This window comes from Mus caroli, unplaced genomic scaffold (genome assembly GCF_978045245.1).
Source record: "Mus caroli unplaced genomic scaffold, Mus_caroli_1 scaffold_10, whole genome shotgun sequence".
In the NCBI taxonomy this organism is placed as follows: Eukaryota; Metazoa; Chordata; class Mammalia; order Rodentia; family Muridae; genus Mus; species Mus caroli.
In genome coordinates this window covers 94,282,930-94,302,624 of record NW_028227265.1, presented here as the reverse complement: position 1 = coordinate 94,302,624, position 19,695 = coordinate 94,282,930, and the positions used below count along the sequence as shown (strand labels likewise).

Genomic DNA, 19,695 nt, shown 5'->3' with positions numbered 1-19,695 from the left:
ATCCTTCAATTCCCTTCAAGGACCTTAAAACATTCCACTAGACCCCTCACTTAAAGATTTTCACTACCCACCAATAATAATGTCATAGGGAGGAGACCAAGCTTTTAACCTATTGGCCTTTTGTGATATATCCCACATTCAATCTATAAGATTACTTAAGCATACTGTAAGAAGGGTCTGTATCTATATCTAATCTATATATTTATATCTATGTATATCTCTATCTATATGGGCAAGCTTTTATGACTTCCTGTTATGAAGCATCAGAGCATATAAAATCCCGATATGATATGTGCATATGGTAGGGTGGTTCAGTTAGAGCATCACAGAGCATTGCTTGTTATACGAAAGTGCTTTTTAAGAAGAATACAAATCTTAGGGTCTAGCCTAAAGCCACAGAGCGTGTTCTCCATCACTAGTCCTTTGACCTACCTCTTTAAGATGAGAGCACTAGCCAAAATTTGTCTCACTAGGTGAGGGCAGGGATTAACCAGACAGCATAGTTAAAAAGGGACATGACCCAGTAGGCATAGTGACAAGACAGAGCTCATCACAACTCCTAGAGACATCTGTGGTGACCAGTGTCTGAGCTGAAGCCACATACCCTCATTTTCGATGGTTATGCCTCTCCTTAGGTTGTGACTCTCCTCATTTCCATATATCCCTACATGTTGGAGACTCTATGTTCTAACTCTGGCCATTATTCCTTGAGTCCTACATGCCTCATGGTATAGACCCAATCCAGGTGTTGAACAGTCTTGTCAAGTATTGTTTCCAACATAGACATAAACATGAAAGACTACTTACAGTGTAACTCTGTCTCCTGTGTCAGCAGAACTTCCACCTGTGAGCAGTATTTCTCTGGACTGGGTCACAGGACAGTTGTACTGGGCCAGCAGCTCTGGGAGAGTCATCTGTGCTGGCTTAAGTGACGGCAGAGGCTATGTCAAAATCTTGGAAAAGGATCTTGTGCCTGAGGAGCTGGTGGTGTTTCCTGCAAAAAGGTAGGTAGTATAGTTTATCTCTTGGGATGTATGCAAAAAAAAAAAATCCCTTGGCATTTTGGACACTAAGAGGAGAGCATACTGGCCTTTAGATTTCTTTTGCACCACAAAAATCCATATTTGGACATCCTAGACTGAATTTCATGTGGCCAGACCTTTCCATGCTTGACAAATATGGGAGCTGAGCTCTCTAGCTTTGGTAGCAGTACAGAGACAAAGCTCGTAGGAGAGCACTAAGGGCGTTGTTGAGAATAATGTGTATGCACAAGTGAGGTCATTCTTTTAAAAACTGTGTGTATTCCTGCTGCTTACAGGTATCTGTATTGGGTAGACCGAAGTGAGAATGGGGTAAAGACCATTGAAACTGCAGGAATGGATGGCTCGGACAGGAAGATGCTAGCAGTGGTGACCACAGAGGAGCCCCTAGGACTGACACTTGATCACGTGACTGGCAGGCTCTACTGGATCAGTGGCTATAAAGAGGTACTGTAGATAAGCCCAGAGGAATGGGACCTTTTTTGCCAGGAGCTTAGAATGGGCCTACAGGTGTATACACTCTTCTCTTATGTCTAGCATTAACTCCAGGAAGTAACTTGTAGAGCAAAACAAGAAGAGCCAGGTTTAACTGCTCATACTTGGAGTAGAGCAGACTGTACCGACAGCTTGGGAGACTTGGTGTGCTGTTGTTGTTGTTACTTTAACAGACTCTATAGTCCAACAGCGCTAAATTTTTGCAAAAATTAAAAAATAAAAATAAAGGTCATGGTTTATATTGTGCCCATGATACAAGATGTTTTTAAGATTTCTAGAAACGTCCATGACACTTTAGAGTTCTGTACTCAAGACTCCCAAAGCCTAATGATGCAGTTTACGATATCCCAATATGGGAAATGACAAACTCAAAAGGTCGTTATGACATAGTGACTAAAAGCAGAAGCTCATAGCCGGATGAGTCACATTCTCAAGTCTCCCGTTTCCTAAGCTGTGATTTAGGCTGATTAGGATGCTCCTGTGAGAGCATCATCCTCAGAGATTAGAGCTCACTGCTCTCTCTGAGGATACACGAAATGCCTATCTTCTAAGGCAATCAGAGAATAGAGTGAAAAACATTGGAACCCTGTCTGGATATAGAGCAGATGCTATGGTAACCAAAATCTGAACAAGGACCACTCAGTGTGCTGACTTTAACAGAGGCTAGTACCATCCTAGATGAATTTCTCTCTATGGACTTGACATCCCAGTGATGTTTAACCAGCATCCAGAAGGCTCTGCTGACATCAGTCACACTTGCTGAAGCTACCTCTATCTCATGAGACTCTAATCCTTTAGTCCATAGAGACAGTGAACGTGGACAGCAGTGGGAGGTACACCTTCCCTCGGGTATTTTTCGAAGACGAACACCCCGTTGGCTTGGCTGTATTTGAAAATGCTTTCTTCTGGGCAAATCAAACTCAACTGATTCGTACCTCACCCAGCAGCCCGAAGGAGAGAGAGGTGCTGCTCCACGCCTCCATCTCTGCTTTCTCAGTCCTCCACAAGACCCAGCAACCCAAAAGTAAGCGAGCCACTTGGTTCTTGATGGCTGAGATGGGAACCGCCCAAGATGTGACTTCAGCTTGTGATTGAAACTTGCTGTCTTGAGGCAGGGACATGTTCTAGTCCCTGCTCCTTCCAGTCTTGTATAGAATTTCTGAGTAAGCTGAGCAGATCAAAAGCATCGCAGAGAAGCTCATTCCAAGTCCTGTGCTCTGCGCCTGGCTAAAATATCAGCTGGATTGTTAGGGTCTGGAGTATTAAAAATGTAAGCTCCAGGATGGAGCGTTGGCTCAGCAGTTAAGAGCCTTAGCTGCTCGTCCAGAGAAGCCAGGTTCAATCCTCATCACCTGATTTGTGGCTCACAACTGTCTGTAACTCCAATCCCAGGCGATCCAATGCCCTCTCCTGGCTTTTGGGGGCACCAGACAGGTACATGGTTCACGTGCACACATGCAGGCAAAACACTTATACCCCAAAAGTAATAAAATATGCGAGCCTTAAAGATTAATTATGAAAAAGAAAACAAGCTGTCCTCAGCGGGTTCAAATCCTGTTCACTGACATATGGGCTATGGTGTGAAAATGGAACAAAGTTTGGTCCCCACTTCTAGGCAGAAATCAGAAGGGAGGAATTAAAAGTATTTGCTAACACCGACAGTATGTCAGATTCAACCCAGATGCTTCTGTTTAATGTGTCTTTTTTGTTTGCTTGTTTGTTTATTTAGATTTTTGAGATAGGGTCTCTCTGGGTAGTCCTGGAACTTGCTGGCTACAAACTCACACAGATCCTCCCACCTCTGTGTCCCAAGTGCAGGAATCAAAGTCATGAATCACCACTAGTGTAGCTCAGAAACTAATCATGGTAGAGAATATAGACCTCTCTCTCTCTCTCTCCCTAAATGTATGTATTTATTCATATATTTTGTATTGGTTATTTTATTTATTTACATTTCAAATATTGTCCCCCTTCCTGGTTTCCTCTCCACAAACCTGCTATCCCATCCCCTCCCCCTGCTTCTATGAGGGTGCTCCCCCACCCTCCCACCCACCCACTCCTGAATCACCACCCTAGAATTCCTCTACACTGGGGCATTGAGCCTCCAAAGAACCAAAGGCCTCCCCTTCAATTGATGCCAGAGAAGGCCATCCTCTGCTCCATATGCAGCTGGAGCCATGGGTCCCTCCATGAGTACTCTTTGGTTGGTGGTTGAGTTCCTGGGAGCTCTGGGGGACCTGGTTGGTTCATATTGTTCTTCTTCTTAAAGGGCATGTCCTAGTAAACCAATGGAATCCTCATTTTGCATTAACTTCAAGGGAGAAGGTACAGTTGGTTCAACTTTGTTGGCTCTAGCATAAGACAGATTCTTGTCTGACAGCCAGTCAGCATAGTTCAAAGGTCAGCACACCCACTAGAAGGTGACAAGTATACTTGGATTCCTCTGAAGTCAGACCATCTTATGTCTTCTCCAGTTCTGAGGTTTGGATGGATTTATACAGGGAACCTAAAACTATGTCTACTGTTTCTGTTTAAACAGGCAGACACTCAGCATGTGTTCCAGGTTCTTGCAGTCACCTATGCCTCCTGTCCCCCATCCATCCCAAGGGGTACAAGTGTGTCTGTCCAGAGGGACTGTTTCTTCTACCTTCTGGTACATGCAGTGGTAAGTTTTCTGGTAAAATGGGTACAGCCCTAGAAGGCTTGCTCCAGGTTAGCCTCGAAGTAAGGCAGACTCGTCTGAATCAACCGCTTCTTTTCGAGCAAGCTCCTCTGATGACCAGTTTGTTGTCGACACGCCTTGATTCTATTTTCATTTGATTGTTTTGAGATTGGCTCTTACTGGATGGCTCTGGATGGCAAGGAACTCATTATATAAACTAGGCTGGCCTGGAAATCACAGAGTTCTTCCCATCTCTGCCTCCCAAGGGCTGGAGTCAGCTCCTTGTCCCCTTGATTTAGTTTTATAATAAATGGTGCTAAAATGGCCTATCAAAAAGTTAACATTGAGCCACTTTTAATTGTATGGTGACATGAAAAGCATTCATGTTTTTGTGCAACTATCACCAAGAGCATCTCAGAATTTCTTCCTCTTCCCAAATGATGTTCTTTACATCTTAGGCAGCCTGTAGTTCCTGTCAACCATCATTCTAGTGTCTGTCTGTGACTTACCCATTCTAGCGACCACATTTGGTGAAATTGTGGGTTTGTCCGTTCTGTGACTCTGTTGTATTTCACTTAGAATTATATTTTTAATGTTAAATCTCTATGTTCTAGCATATGATATAATCACACACACACATACTCACACACACACACACACACACACACACACACACACACTTTTGACCTTCTGAAACAGGTCTTGACACACAGTCTTGGCTGGCTATGAATTTACTATGTGACCCACGTTGGCCTCAGACTCACAATCTTTGTGCTTTGGCTTCTCAGGGGCTGTGATTACCAGTATGCACCACCTCTCCTGATTTCATTCTCTTTTCTTTTTCAATTTCATTTATTATAGTTGTGACAAGGAACACATGTGTGCCACTGTGCATAGATGTTCATCAGGGGACAGTTTTTTGGAGTTGCTTCTGTCCAGCTACCTTTTATTCCCCCAGAGACAGAACCCAGGGTCTCAGGCTTTCGTGTCAGGCACTTTTACCTGCTAAGTCATTTTACTAACTCTGTCCCTTTTGAAGCCTAAGTGATATTCTACAGGTTTACATGCAAAATCGTACACACAAAATAATAGAAGAAATGTCTTCTATGATCCCTATCACATATCCTGATTTCATTTTTCTTTATTTTTAAATATTTGTTTGTTTATTTATTTATTTATTTATTTATTTATTTATTTATTTATTTATATGAGTACATTGTGACTGTCTTCAGACACAGCCGAAGAAGGCATCAGATCCCATTTCAGATGGTTGTGAGCCGCCATGTGGTTGCTGGTTTTTGAACTCAGGACCTCTGGAAGAGTAATCAGTGCTCTTAACTGCTGAGCCGTCTCTCCAGCCCCTGACTTCATTTTTCAGCAAAGTCTCTCTTGAACACTGTTTTCATCCAATACTGCTAACACAAATTCCCCGTGGTGCTGCTTTATCTCCAAAATATTAAAGCCTATTCAATCTCTTGAATATTTCTACCCAACCTCTGTGGCTTTCAAAACTAGAACATGAAAGTTTTAAGAAGAATAAACTACGTAAATATGTTTGTGATCCAACTTATTTTTAAAAACACAATTCATGGAGATAGCTTTGAAAGGAACCAAGACAGAATAAGCAGTTGTTGCCAAGTAATCAGCTCAGACTTAATTTTGAGCATTATATATAGCATGCAATTAAACCAGCATACTCAATTTTTCTTTAAATAAGAGAAATTAGTAAAAATTCTCTAGTAGCTGGTCAGTGGTGGCACACACCTTGAATCCCATCACAGAGAAAGTAGAGGCAGGAAGATCTCTAAATTCTAATATCTAATATCTCTAGCCAGGGCTTGAGATATGGCTACTCAACGTGGGAATCATCTGATAGACCGTGAAATAGCAAATCTCTTCTTTCTTTTTGTAGAGTTAAAAGTCGTCTTTTCTTCTGGCAAACGCCTCTACTTGCTGAAAGTCAGCTCTATGGGACGTGCTATAGAGAGAACTCTAATTGAAGAGCATGCCGGGAACCTGTATTTACTGGACATTGATTGGAAAAGGAACTTCATCTATTGGGCAAATGCCCAGGGACATCTTGTTTACTCGGCTGGATATTCAGGAGAGAAGCAAGAGATTTGGACCCAGCAAACAGGTGAGCTGTGGTTGGCATCTTCTTTTCTTCTTTTATTTTCTGATTCAAAAATGTGTAGGGCCAAAAGAGCAAATCTATCCCTAATCTGAACGTACCCTCATGCCAAAGACTAGATGTGACTAACTGAATAGGATATCTTTTACTGATCCTTTGTTCTCAGGATGACCACTGCCATGAGGAGAGAGGTACAAGAGTTTTTAAGTTTTGCTTTCCTGGCCTTAAGTCAGGGAAAAATAGAAGAAGAAGAAAAAAAAAAGACCTTTTAATCTTCCATTTTGCATTGCAGATTTTTCATATTCTAATTTAAAAGTAATTTGCAATGCAGATTGCAATGGAGAAGAAAAGCAAGATATTTTCTTAATATGGCAATGTATACTTTCCCTTCCCACATTCATAAATGCCACACACCTCGCCCTCAAGTTCCCTGTACTTTGTCTAAATGCAGCAAACATCTCCGCTACAAAGGACAGAGACTTTATCTATGGAGTGGGTGACTAGATTTCTAAGCACCTGTACCTGGTATTCCCCTGTGCTGGGGCATATAAAGTGTGCAAGACCAAGGGGCCTCTCTTCCCAATGATGGCTGACTAGGCCATCTTCTGCTACATATGCAGCTAGAGACACTAGCTCTGGGGGTACTGGTTAGTTCATATTGTTTGCCCTAGTACAGGGGAACACCAGGGCCAAGAAGTGGGAGTGGGTAGGTAGGGGAACAGAGAGGGGGGAGGGTACAGGGAACTTTCGGGATAGCATTTGAAATATAAATAAAGAAAATATCTAATTAAAAGAAAGAAAGAAAGAAAAGAAAGAAAGAAAGAAAGAAAGAAAGAAAGAAAGAAAGAAAGAAAGAAAGAAGCCCAATAGCACAGGAAAGAGTTCTAGGAACTGGCAGTTCAGATTGTGTGGATTCACAAAGCCTCTACATAGTAAAGGAAACTACACCAGAATGAAGACAGGTTGCAGAATGAAAGCGTTTGCCATCTGTATTTCATCATATAAAAAGACTAAAAATTAAAAACTCTTTAAAAAAAAAAAAACCTACCAACCAATCAATGAAAACACAGCAGCAGCAGCAGCAACAACAAAACCCAACTCATTAGAAAAACACACATCCAAACCAATGAGAAGGAAGCAGGAGTGGGGGGTTGGTGAGCACGGGGAGGGGATGGGGGGGTTCAGAGAGGAAATCCAGAAAGGGGATAACATTTGAAGTGTAAATAAAATATCTAATAAAAGAGAACAGAAAAGAAAAAACAAAAACAAAAAAACAAAACAAACAAACAAAAATCCCCCAAACACCTTTACCTGTGCGCTCTGCCTGGCTGTGAGAAGCGCCTTTGATACTTTTCTCAGGGATGGGCAGGATACCCAGAAGACTGCAAGATAAGTACAATGGCAGTCAAACAGCAGCTTCTAATGCCCCAGTCAGAAAACATTCATGACAAACTAACCATGACGGCATCTAACAGCTGTCTGGGGAGGATGCCTGATCACAGACATCTTCCGGCTTAATGGAAGCGCACTATCTTCTTCCAGACGGCTCAGCATACTTATTGGCTTCTGTGTTGCTGTTATTGTATCAACGACTGCTGGTTTCATCTGAGCTGGCTGTATTGTGGAGTGGCGATAACTTTCCATAAGTATAATAAATGTCCGAAGTGACCAACTTGTAAAAAGCAAATCCTCACTGAGCAAACAATATATAAGAACATACAGGGGGAAAGTTAGCTTTGGTTCTTAGTCCATTTGGGTTGACCCGCTGCTTTTAGACTTGTGATGGTAGTACTGGACGCCAATGGTGGGAAGGGAATTGTGGACCCAAAGTGTTCACCTCATGGTCAAAGCAGGGGGCGGGGATGGGGTGGGGTAGGGGGAAGGAACAAGAAGTCCACAGACCCTCTGAGGACACATATTCCCAGTTACCAGATTATCTTCCACTGATCCTCATCTGTTAAAAGTACCACAGTTCCCCAATAGCACCAAAGGCTTGCCATCAAGATTTTAACACATAAGCCTTATGGGGATATTCAAGAGCTAAATTGTAGCAGTTGTTAAACACAACAAAAGCAACAGCATCACTCCTGCCAGCTAGACCCACTTGGTGTGACCTCCTTCTTACAACCCCTCAGTGTCCTGATGTCACCATTTTCTTTTGGGCGCCGTATTCTTAGGCTAGAGTTAAAAACTGATGTTGAAAAATCCAGTTAATTTCTATTTATTTTTTTAATTAAAAAATGAGAGGGCATCAGAGTAACATTTCTTTAAGAACCAATGTGACATCATTCAAAGAACGTTCTATGAACCTGGCAAGTAGGCTTTCATTTCGACCTTGAATCTGCAAAGGGCCAAGGCTGAATCCATAGTTCATTATAAGAATGAGAGTTCTCCCAGCACTCGGGAGGCAGAGGCAGGCGGATTTCTGAGTTCGAGGCCAGCCTGGTCTACAAAGTGAGTTCCAGGACAGCCAGGGCTACACAGAGAAACCCTGTCTCGAAAAACCAAAAAAAAAAAAAAAAAAAAAAAAAAGAATGAGAGTTCTCTGAAAACTGCAGAGCTTGCCAAAGGAGAGAGAGAGAGAGCATTGAGCTTGGGCAAGAAGGACTTCATGGATATGGGGAGAATTCAGAAGCATTATCTTACAGAAGTTCCTCCCATGAGAGGCTTTGATCTAGTAAAAAATAAAATAAAATAAAATAAAATAAAATAGCTCCCACCATAAAGAAGACTAAGCTCCGTGTGCACCAGCTTCCCTATGACACCCCTCCCTCTCCCCCTGAGTAGTAACATCAATTTCTCACCATCATATCCAGTGTCTGTGCTTCAAAGTGCTTGACAATTGCCTCTCTGCACATGACAGTTTGGATAGGAAATGAACCTCCACCGTCATATGCAGTCATATGCAGAATGAAGGCTTGGTTTTCTGGTAGCATCACTGAGATCTAATCATTAGAATGCTAACTTCATCCGTAGATTAATCCAGTGAGGAATTCAGAAATGAATGGGCTATGAGAAGGCAGAGCTTGGCATGGGGAAGCAGGCTGCTGGGGTCATGCCCGTGAAAGGACAGCTTGTCTTTTCCCCACCAACTTTCTGGACAATGTGACCACTTTGTTCCACTATATGCATACTGCCACGGTGTCCTACCTAACCACATACAGGCTCGGAAGCCTTGGAGACAAATGTCTGTAGACTGAAGTCAGGGACCAGAATAAATCCTTTATCCCACCTCAGATATCAAAGGTTAAAAAAAAAAACAAAAGCAAAAACAAAGTGACTAACAGAATAGGAAAAATAGGCTGTGTGTATATTACCTGACATACGCTTCTAATAAAGCTGACTGATATAAAGATGAACAGTACACAATCTATGACTATTTTTTAAAAGATAAGGCTGACTGTATCTGCTAAAGTTGTTGCAGAAGTACAGTTTTGACTTTTATACTTTTGTTTCAATAGAAAAGTGATACAAAGGTGAAGTGGAGAAGCCACAAGGGGATTAGGTTACCAGGTGTCATAAAGCATGGCTTTGATGACCTCAGTACTGCATTAGAAGTACTAGACAATGATTCTTAGACTTCTTGGGTATTTAGAGTTTAATTTCTCATGTATGTGCAATCAGTACTCTGAACAATCCTACTTCCTTTGCATTTATTTTATTTTGTGGTGTGTGTGTGTGTATTGGTGCTCATGTGCCCATGGGCCACATGCGTGTGAGTAGGTCAGAGGACAACCTTTGGCAATCAATTCTCTGTTTCCACCATGTGGGTTCCAGGGATTGAACTCAGGTCCTAGGACTTGGTGGCAAGCAGCTATACCTACTAAGCCATCGCTTTTCTAAAGTAACAACAACTAAGGGGTCACAAACTTTGTATGACAAGCCAAAGAGAGACCACCATGCTCCGTGGCTATTTGATAGTGTAGCACGAAAATCGCCTTATAGAATGTATGATTTATTAGCTATATTCCCTGAAAGGTTAACCATATAAAAAGGCAGTGGACCATATTCGGTGGGGGTGGCATTTTCATTCAAACCATCCAAATACCCATGATTTTTATGAGCTCAGTCCTTCTCATCCCAGGTCTTCTCTCTTGGTGACTTTCTATGCTATCTGAAGTGAGGTTACTTGTCCTAGTTTCCCTAAAGCAATTTCAGCTCGAGCCCCTTGAAGTATAATTGATAGATTTGCATATTGACCCGTGAGAAGGATGAATGTAACTCTGAAGTTACAAGCCTGTGTGCAAAGGCAGGCCACTTGGCCACCTCCTTCTGGATGTAGTAGATCTTTCCAGGTGGCTGCGAGGACCAGTGGCGCTCAAGTGACAAGCTGCTGGATCCAGACTAGGCATTAGGAGGCTCATGATACAAAGAAGTGTCTGCTCGAGGAGGCCAGTCTCCTTCTCCCCTTGACCCGCTATGGCCAGTACGTGAATATATCTAGAAGCCTTTTCCAACGTGGCCTCTGTTCCTCCTACAGTCTGTTCAGCAAATGTGGACATACCCACGGGGAACCTGTTCTGGGTACCGTGTAACCGAGGTACTATTCAGAAGACGAGAATGCCTGGCGCTGAGTCGTTCACTCTCTACAGTACTCGAAACATTATTCTGCAGCTGCTCCTTGATTGGCCCAGAAGGATGCTGTACTGGGTGGAGAGTGGGAAGCCCCTACAGTGCATGACCCTGGATGGCAAAAACAGACAGGAAGTTTGGAGAGGCACCTGGGCAGCAGACACTCGGATGGCTTTGGACCTCGGGTCTGCTAGCATCCTCTGGACCACAAAAGGGGTTGGTAAGTACTGTACAACATATAATACAGTGCTGGGGAAGTGGGGGAGGGATCGACCTGAAGACACATGCTAACTCTTCAGTTTAGCATCATGCTTCTTTCTAAGCATTTCTTTTAACTTTACATTTATTTTTGTGGTTTTGGCTATGGTGGAAATTTTTGTTTTAAGATTTTGACGGAAACAAAATGGTTGCACATACACGCGGGTTGAATTATGATATTTTGACACCCGTATATAATGTATAACGAGCAAATTATAGTAATTAGTGTATTCGTCACCTCAAGCAGGAACTGTTACTTTGTATAGAGAATGTTCAAAACCTTTCTTCTGGCTGTCCTACTTTAAGCACTGCTTAAACAAAGACTTTGACTTGAAATTTGACAGTAAATGCAAGGCACTTCAAACCCATCCCTTACCTAACCCTCTGGTTTAGGAATTTAAAAACTTGGAACACTTTCAGAAATAATAGGCTTAAGAGCTTCAAAAAGAGACACATGGTTGTTTTTCCAAAAGCTTGCTTTAAATGTGTTTTCCCTTTTGCAGCTAGAAACAACAGAAGCAAACTTTCTTTGCAAAGGAGGTGCCAGGGTTGTGGTTAGATATTGGTATCAGGTGTGAGCCATAACTGTGCAGTGATTCTGATCTTCTTATCTAACAGCTACCTTGAGGCCTGGAGGTAACATGCTGATAGCCACATAGTTTAGTCACGACCCTTTTCTATTGCTGTAATAAAACACCAGCACCAAAAGCAATTTGGGGAAGAACAGGTCTTCCTCCAACGTATGGTCCATCATGAAGGAAGAGAAGTCAGGCACAGAAACACAGAGGGCAGGGGACTACATCAGAAGCCACGAAAGAGAGCTGTTTACTGGCTTGCTCCCTCTGGCTTTCTAAGTTTGTTTTCCTAAGTGACCAAGCCTGCTCAGTCAGTCAACAGGTTTGCCAGCGCAGGAGTGAGGATTAAAAAGAAAAAAGACAATTAGACAACATTGTAGCATGACCCCAGTCAATTCTGAGACTGAAGGCAGGTTTAATTTTTCCCAATTCACTTTTATACCATTCTAATTCCATGCAAGTATTAAGGCGAGCAGTACAACAAGGAACTAGCAAGGCAGTAAGCAAAGAGATTACTCCTGAGACAGTTGTTTCCAAGGACTTGTTAGAATGACCAAAATACCTGAGCCCACTTCCTCCCCCAAGGCCAAAGCCTTGCCTGAAGCCTACTTCTTTTGTTCCACCCTAAGATTAAAATTCCTGCCCGAACTTACTTCCTATTATAGCCCAAAGTTAGACTCTTACCGAACTTACTTCCTTATCATGTCCTGATGTCAGTTTCCTGCCACAACTTACTTCCTTGTCCTTGGCCAATATCAGATTCCCGCCAAGCAGACCCCAAAAGCTCTCCACACCTATATAACCTAGGACTGCCTGCCCAGGGATGGTACCACCCACAATGATCTGGGACCTCCCACATCAGTCATTAATCAAGAAAATACCCCACAGGCTTGCCTATGGGCCAATCTAATGGAGGGATTTTTTTTTTTTTCAATTAAAGTTTCCTTTTCCCAGATGAGTCTAGTTTGTGTCAGGTTGATAAACAAAACAAAACTAACCAAACACAAGGCATATTGAAACAGTGGATTCAGAGCTTCTTTTCCTGCATTTCAGAACTAAGATCCCCATTGTCCAGGAGCTAGACACTCATTAGTTACTTTTAACCTATAACACTATTCCGTGACTCTTTCAAGAGGGGAATGTATTTCCTTGGAGTTTTGGGTCTTTGGACCTCCATCACATCAGGCCCAGGCATCCCACCTTGCTCTAGGTCACAGACCAACCTTGGTTCTTCCCATAGGGTTGCACAGTCTTAGTATATTAAAAAACCGAACATGCTCGTTGAACACATCCTGGAGCGATATGGTTATGGTCGCCCATGCGCCTTACCTGGTGACCGCAGACAAGGCAGCTCTTGTGCTGTGGAACAGGAAGACACTGGAGCCCTTCTCCACTCTGAAGGAGCCACACATAAAGAAAATGATCATCTTGGCAGAGAACCAGGAAGTGCTAGGTGAGTCTTTCCTTGTGGGACCATCCTCCGTGTTCTTTAAGGGTAAAAATCCTGGGTGCCCTGTTGTTTATATTACCACTATCTTCTCCTCAGCCCAGCCATTCCCCTCCCTAACTTGTTCATATTATGGGAGTTTAATAACTGAACAGGTATTTCAAAGTTGCTAAGAGAATTAGCCAGTTATAATGACTGTAAGTCTTTGCAGTTCTCAGAGAGGTCTACCTACCATGGTCCTTTGGGGGAAAGCTCTTTCCTGTTAATGTATTCAAGGCTCAGTCTGGGTATGAACATAATTAGTTCTAAACTGTGCCTAAACTGATTTCCCAAACCATTCTTTCATGAGACACATAGCAGTGACATTGTGTAGGGGACTTTTTTCTGTGATGAACCTCCAAGGCTATGTATGATACAGGCTGAATTTCCTTTACCCAAAATATTTAGGACCAAGAGTGTTTCAAGTCTTGGACCTCTATTTTAGGCTTTGGAGTCTTTTTAAGATGCATAGTGAAATTCCGACGGATGAAACTCAAGTGTGAAATTTGTTGTAATCCGTACATACTTTATGCACACTAGCTGAAGGTTATTTCCTACAACCGTCTTAGTGTGCCTGCCCTTGAAGTGGGACTTGACACGGGAAGTCAGGTATCAAGTTTTCCTTTGGAACATCATGTTGGACTCAGAAAGTTTAATATTTTGAAGCTTTTGGATTCTAAGTTTTCTGGACTGAAGTGTTCCCCATGTCCCAGGGAAAGTAGCACGCTTCCATTTGTTGGAGTTGGGTCAGGTGAACAGGTTTATATATCATCTTTTCACATAATCCTTTGACAAGACCAAACACGTCCAGTCTTAGGTTGTGAAGAAGGAAACAATGAGTTTCTACACCAGGTTTCAGAACCGTCCTCGGTAGAAACAGCTGGGTATCTCAGGGAACCATGGACACCAGAGGGATGGATCCATTTCCTCTCCGTATTCAGTCTCTCTCCTCTTCTCGGTGACACACAGAACTTTTGGCTCACTGGCTGCTTTATATTGATCTGAGGAGTTAAAAAGCACCAGGTTTGAGGATTTATTCTTGAGGTTATACAGATAGAGTTAATCTTCCTGCCTTAAGTCCTATTCTGATTGCTAACACATAGCTGCTGGCAAATATAACTTGTGGTGGTGTAATTTATGCATCTCAACAAGTGAGCGCCTAGCTTACACTGGCTCTCATCCCATGATGGGGGGACCAGAAGGACTATAGTACATTATATAATGGTAGGGACACATCCCGAGAAACGTTATACTGTGTGGTATCATTGCTGTGTTTCTGTTATAGAATGTACTCACAGGAACCCAGATGTACACTGATAGGACAACTCCAAGTAAGAACAGTTGCTTTGTTCATACCGGTTGATTGTAACATCTGTGCGACCAGACATTTCCAGCTCTGTGTTCTTGTGCAGCACTTATGTGCAGTCTGTGATTGATAGAACATGATTCGACATGCAGTTACACTTGGTTTTCCTTTCTCGGATGCAGATAGAGCATCAGATAGCGCAGGAAGGAGAAAGAACTTGCCCAAATTCAAAGTCAGTGGATGAGGGTCCATGCAGCTCCCTTTTCTAAGCATTCTTAAGACTTGGAGCTTTCCTCGGTTCTTGTAAGGTAGAGCCATGCGGATGCTCTGCGTTGACATGGTTTTCTGAGGGAGGGACAGTGGGAATGTATCCTATTGCTGCGCCCTCCTGGATTGGTTTGCTAAAGTGATATTGTTTGCTCTAGATCCTGGGCTTAAGGAACCAGTGCCCACTACCCCTTCCCTTCCTCCTGTCCTCTGTGCCCGGTCCTCTGTCCCCTGCCAGGATGGGAAGGGCTGCATTCCCAGGGAATCTCTCTGCAATGGGGAGGCTGACTGTCAGGATGGCTCGGATGAAAAGAACTGCTTCCAGATCTGCCATCAACCAGGTTGGTAATCCGTATGTCCGGCCTTTTGCCAGGATCATCTTCAGGCCCATGATAGGAATTCCCAGAGTATGTTTTTAAATCTGACCTCCCAACTTCCTCTGGACAAGTCTGCATGTCATTATTTGTTGGAATATCCATCCCCCTAAGGACACACTTCATCCATTTGTCTATGTGTGTTGCCTGCTTGCTTCCTTAAATTTGCTATGTGTTTCAATATTTGCCCAGTGTTTCAATATTTGCCTACTTATCTGCTGGTCCATAGAGTGACCTACATTACCACTTATGAGTTGGTAATCATTTAGCAAGTTGTCAAAGCAATTATTTAAATGACTTAGTTCAGGTTAATAACATAATTGACCCGAGCAGGTTATTAAGCTGCCTTGTGTATCTTCTAGACATTAGAACTCAGATACGTGGGATGCACTTTGTTGAACCCTCAGACTCCGGAACACAGAGAGTTCATCTCATTTAAAATCTTCCTCGTGACCAATTTGAGTCTTGGGCCTTTTCCCTTTTAGGGGTCTTCCAGTGTCTGGATGGAAGCAGGTGCATAGAGGAGAGATATCACTGTGATGGGGCTCAGCATTGCTCTGATGGATCTGATGAGCTGGACTGCTGGAGACCTGCTGATGACTGCTCGATGCGCTGTGACAACAAGACCCGCTGTATCCCGAAGAGTTGGAGATGTGATGGGAAGCCAGACTGTTTGGACAGAAGAGATGAACAAGGATGCCGTAAGTTCCATGAGCCTCCCAAGATGCGTGTATATACATGCAAGCATGTGTGTGTGTGTGTGTGTGTGTGTGTGTGATTCTGAGTTTCACTGTGTAGTCCTGGCTGACCTGGAATTAACAGAGGTCCACCTGCCTCTCTCTGCCTTTTGGACTAAAGAGATGTGCCACCCTGCATGCTAACCCAGGACGTCTGGCCTGCGGGAATACTTCCAACTGTCTTATAGTTGATTCATCTTCTTTTTGAAAATTATGTTCTACAACAGTTCTCTAAATGATAACCTAAACATTTCCACTGAGCAGATACTGAACCATTGTTCCTCAGGACAAAATAAATAAATAAATTAGTTACTTCAAAGCTCTGCTCACGGCACCCTTATCACTCCACCAATAAATACATCACTGCACTGTTTTTGTAACATTAATAAAGATGCTTTTGTACTGTTGACTTATTAACAATCCTATATAATATGATAATTTGCTTAATAAGACCTACTACAGCCTGTGTGTGTGTGTTTGTGTTTGAGACAGATTTTCACTATGTAGCCTGGGGTACACATCTAATATAACCATTTACTCCATAAAACTTTCCACAGCCTTTGTAGGGTGGTGGTAGAGATTACTTTTTGTTTTGAGACAGAGTTCACTATGTAGCCCTGGCTGGTCTGGAGCATGCTCCAAAAACCAGATGGCCTTGCGCTCACATAGATCCCCAGACCTCTGCCTTCAAAATGCCTGGATCAAAGGTGTGTGCCACCATGCCTGCTCCAGCTCTGTCTCGTTCTGGGAACACATGACAACACTTTCACTGCTTTGAAGTTACTGCAATAGTAAAATCGCCAAGAGTATAAAAGTGTGAAAGTTATAGTTCTAAGTAGACCGTAACAGGATGCCAGAGAAGAGAGTAAGAGCACAAAAGGCATATATATGTCACCTGTTTATCCCAGCTGGAAAACACACACACACACACACACATGCACACATACACACACACTATATACACACACCACACAAACACACACTACATGCACATATAACACACATAGTACAGAAACACACACTACACACACTATACACAGCACTATACTCATACATACTCTACACACTACACACATATATGTACATACTACACACACACCCATACACACACTATGCAAACACACACATAACACACACTAAACAAACACATACTACACACATACATACTCTATACACTACTCACATTTACACAAAAACTACGCACACGTACCCATATACAAAAACACTATACACATACACTCTACACACATATAACACACACTACACACACATTCACAATACATATGCACACTATACACACTACACACACACTTAATATACATATACACACTATACACACACACTACACATACTATGCATATTATATATACTACACTCACTACACACATACTACACACATTATACACATAACACATACTATACACACTCCCATACTACACACACTACACACACATACTACACATATTGTATGAATAACACACAGATACACATAACACATACTACACACACTCCTATACTACACACACTACATACACTATACACATACACACTATACACACACTACACCCATATACCCATACACATACACTACACACACATAAAACACACTATACACACACACACATACTGCACACACTACATACATTATACACATACACACTATACATATACACACACATACTACATACACATACACTATACACACTGTATACACTACACACATACACACACACACACACACACACAGTGCTGTATTTGCCATGAGAGTTTGATGGTAAAGGGTTGGAGCTAGAGGCATCTTGAGTGTCCTACCATACTCTCCTCTTTCCATCACAAGAATATTTCCACTAGGGGAAAAATCTAGTCTATTTTGCAAAATTACTTTTTTGTCAAGCTAACGATCTACTTTCCTGAATGTTTTACATTTGGTTTCAGGCCTTTTCACCTCCTGGGCCATCTCACTTGGGGGTCTTGTTACTTTTCCTTTTAATGTTATGGGCCACAGTCTTGATTTCTCTTTCTAATGTCATGATTCAAAGACCTATGCCACTTTGGGAGACTGCTGTCAAGAAGAAACTTGTGGGGATTAAAGTGGGAAGAGCTGGGTGGGGCTCAGGCAGATTTGGTTGTGTAATGAGCCGTGTAGCCAGGGCTCTGATGGCAGCTGGACCATGCAACCGTTGGGAGGAATGAGATAATCAAAGGAAGTTGAACTCTAGATGGAAAGTACCTTGGAGACCTATTTACATTCCTCTCTGAGGCTAAATCAAACACCTGTCTGTAGGCATTGAGTCCAATGACATGACATAAGTTATAGAACATTTTGGACAATGGGAGAGGATTTCTTTTACTGTTGATGCATGAAGCTTGGTGAGGAGGGCCTTCACTCTGCCTATGCAAGGTCTGTGTGTAAGTTCTCCCATCCTTGTCCCTCAGCCCATATTTTCTAGGACCAAGATGGAACTTGGTACATTAATAGCAAGTCCTATTTAGAGTAACTTTTAATTCGAGTTTTCTTTCACTGCCTGATGATCCTAGTCCCCACGGTGATATCAGAACTCAGGAGAGTCTCTGAAGTGATTTTCTTACTGCTGGGTTGCCTCAGAGATGCCTGAGCCTTTACCCAAAGTGTTACCTTTCTCAGTCCATGAAAAATGCAGCTCCCCTGAATTTCAATGTGAGAATGGCCAATGCATATCTTCTTCTCTGCGTTGTGATGGGAACCGAGACTGCCAGGACCATTCAGATGAGGAAGGCTGCCCTGTCGCCTGGTCCCTACAGTGCCCAGAAGGAGAGATGAAGTGCCCGAAGAGTGGAGAATGTGTGTTGGCAGAGTGGATATGTGACCATGATGTGGACTGCAAAGATGGAACCGATGAGAAGGTAGCATACTTCTCCTTCAGACATATGCAGAGGTACCATTGCCTTTGAGTAGCCAAGGAGAGTTGATTCTTGGATCTTCCCAGGATGCCAGAATCTGTGGCATAATAGTTGCTTGCAATGGACCCATAATCTCTCATACATTAATTGTTCTTTAAGTTACTTATATTAACTAATGAAGTGTTTATGCTGAGGAAATGGTTGTCAAATGGTATTGTTTAAGGGGCAGTAACAAGAAGCAGTAACAATCTGTGCATGCATGGTAAAGATTCAACCTTTAAAAATATTTTTGAATCTACTGATAAACAAGATTGCTAACTGTGGTTCTCAGTCATGACAGTGACCCATGCTTTCTGTTGGGAAATTCAGGAAAATGTAGAGGCAGAGTCATCACCCATAGCTGCATCAGGGTGCTACCAGGAGACTGTAGAACATCAAACTTTCAAGAGGCACTTGTGTTGCAGGAGGGCTCCAAGATTTAGAATGTGACCACCATACCTTGAGTAGCCAATTGAAAGCTGAGCTCTGGAAATGGGCAGATTAGTCCCCAGCTCCTTTTGATTGTTACCATGAGGCTTCCTGGAGCTCAGAACTGTTCACAATGCCTCCCAGATGCTTCGAGGCTTGCATATGGCCTTAGTGGTCAACAGCTAGAGATGTGACTCAAGCAGCAGTTGTCAGCCCTCCTAATGCTGTGACCCTTCAATATGGTTCCACATGTTGTGGTGATCCCTAACCATAAAATTATTTCTGTTGTTACTTCATAACTAATTATGCTACTGTTATTAATCTTAACGTAAATATCTATGTTTTCCGATGAGTTTTAGGTGACTCCTGTGAAAGGGTTATTTAAGCCCTCAAAGGGGCCATGATCCATAGGTTGGGAGCCACTGGTTAAAGGGCTTTGGGGAT

The 19,695-nt window shown here is 42.6% G+C and overlaps 1 protein-coding gene across 3 annotated transcripts in view; it reads left to right on the top strand.

Moving 5' to 3' along the window:
* Positions 1-19,695, top strand: part of LOC115031727 (low-density lipoprotein receptor-related protein 1-like) — a 50,245-nt gene that overhangs the window by 13,219 nt on the left and 17,331 nt on the right. For all 3 annotated transcript variants that reach the window (XM_029480322.2, XM_029480320.2, XM_085844019.1), the window contains exons 9-18: positions 836-1,004; positions 1,319-1,487; positions 2,334-2,559; positions 4,075-4,200; positions 6,110-6,334; positions 10,809-11,120; positions 12,974-13,186; positions 14,951-15,133; positions 15,652-15,867; positions 18,548-18,786. In XM_029480322.2, the coding sequence (XP_029336182.1) occupies positions 836-1,004; positions 1,319-1,487; positions 2,334-2,559; positions 4,075-4,200; positions 6,110-6,334; positions 10,809-11,120; positions 12,974-13,186; positions 14,951-15,133; positions 15,652-15,867; positions 18,548-18,786 (2,078 nt within the window). The remainder of the gene's footprint in view (positions 1-835; positions 1,005-1,318; positions 1,488-2,333; positions 2,560-4,074; positions 4,201-6,109; positions 6,335-10,808; positions 11,121-12,973; positions 13,187-14,950; positions 15,134-15,651; positions 15,868-18,547; positions 18,787-19,695) is intronic.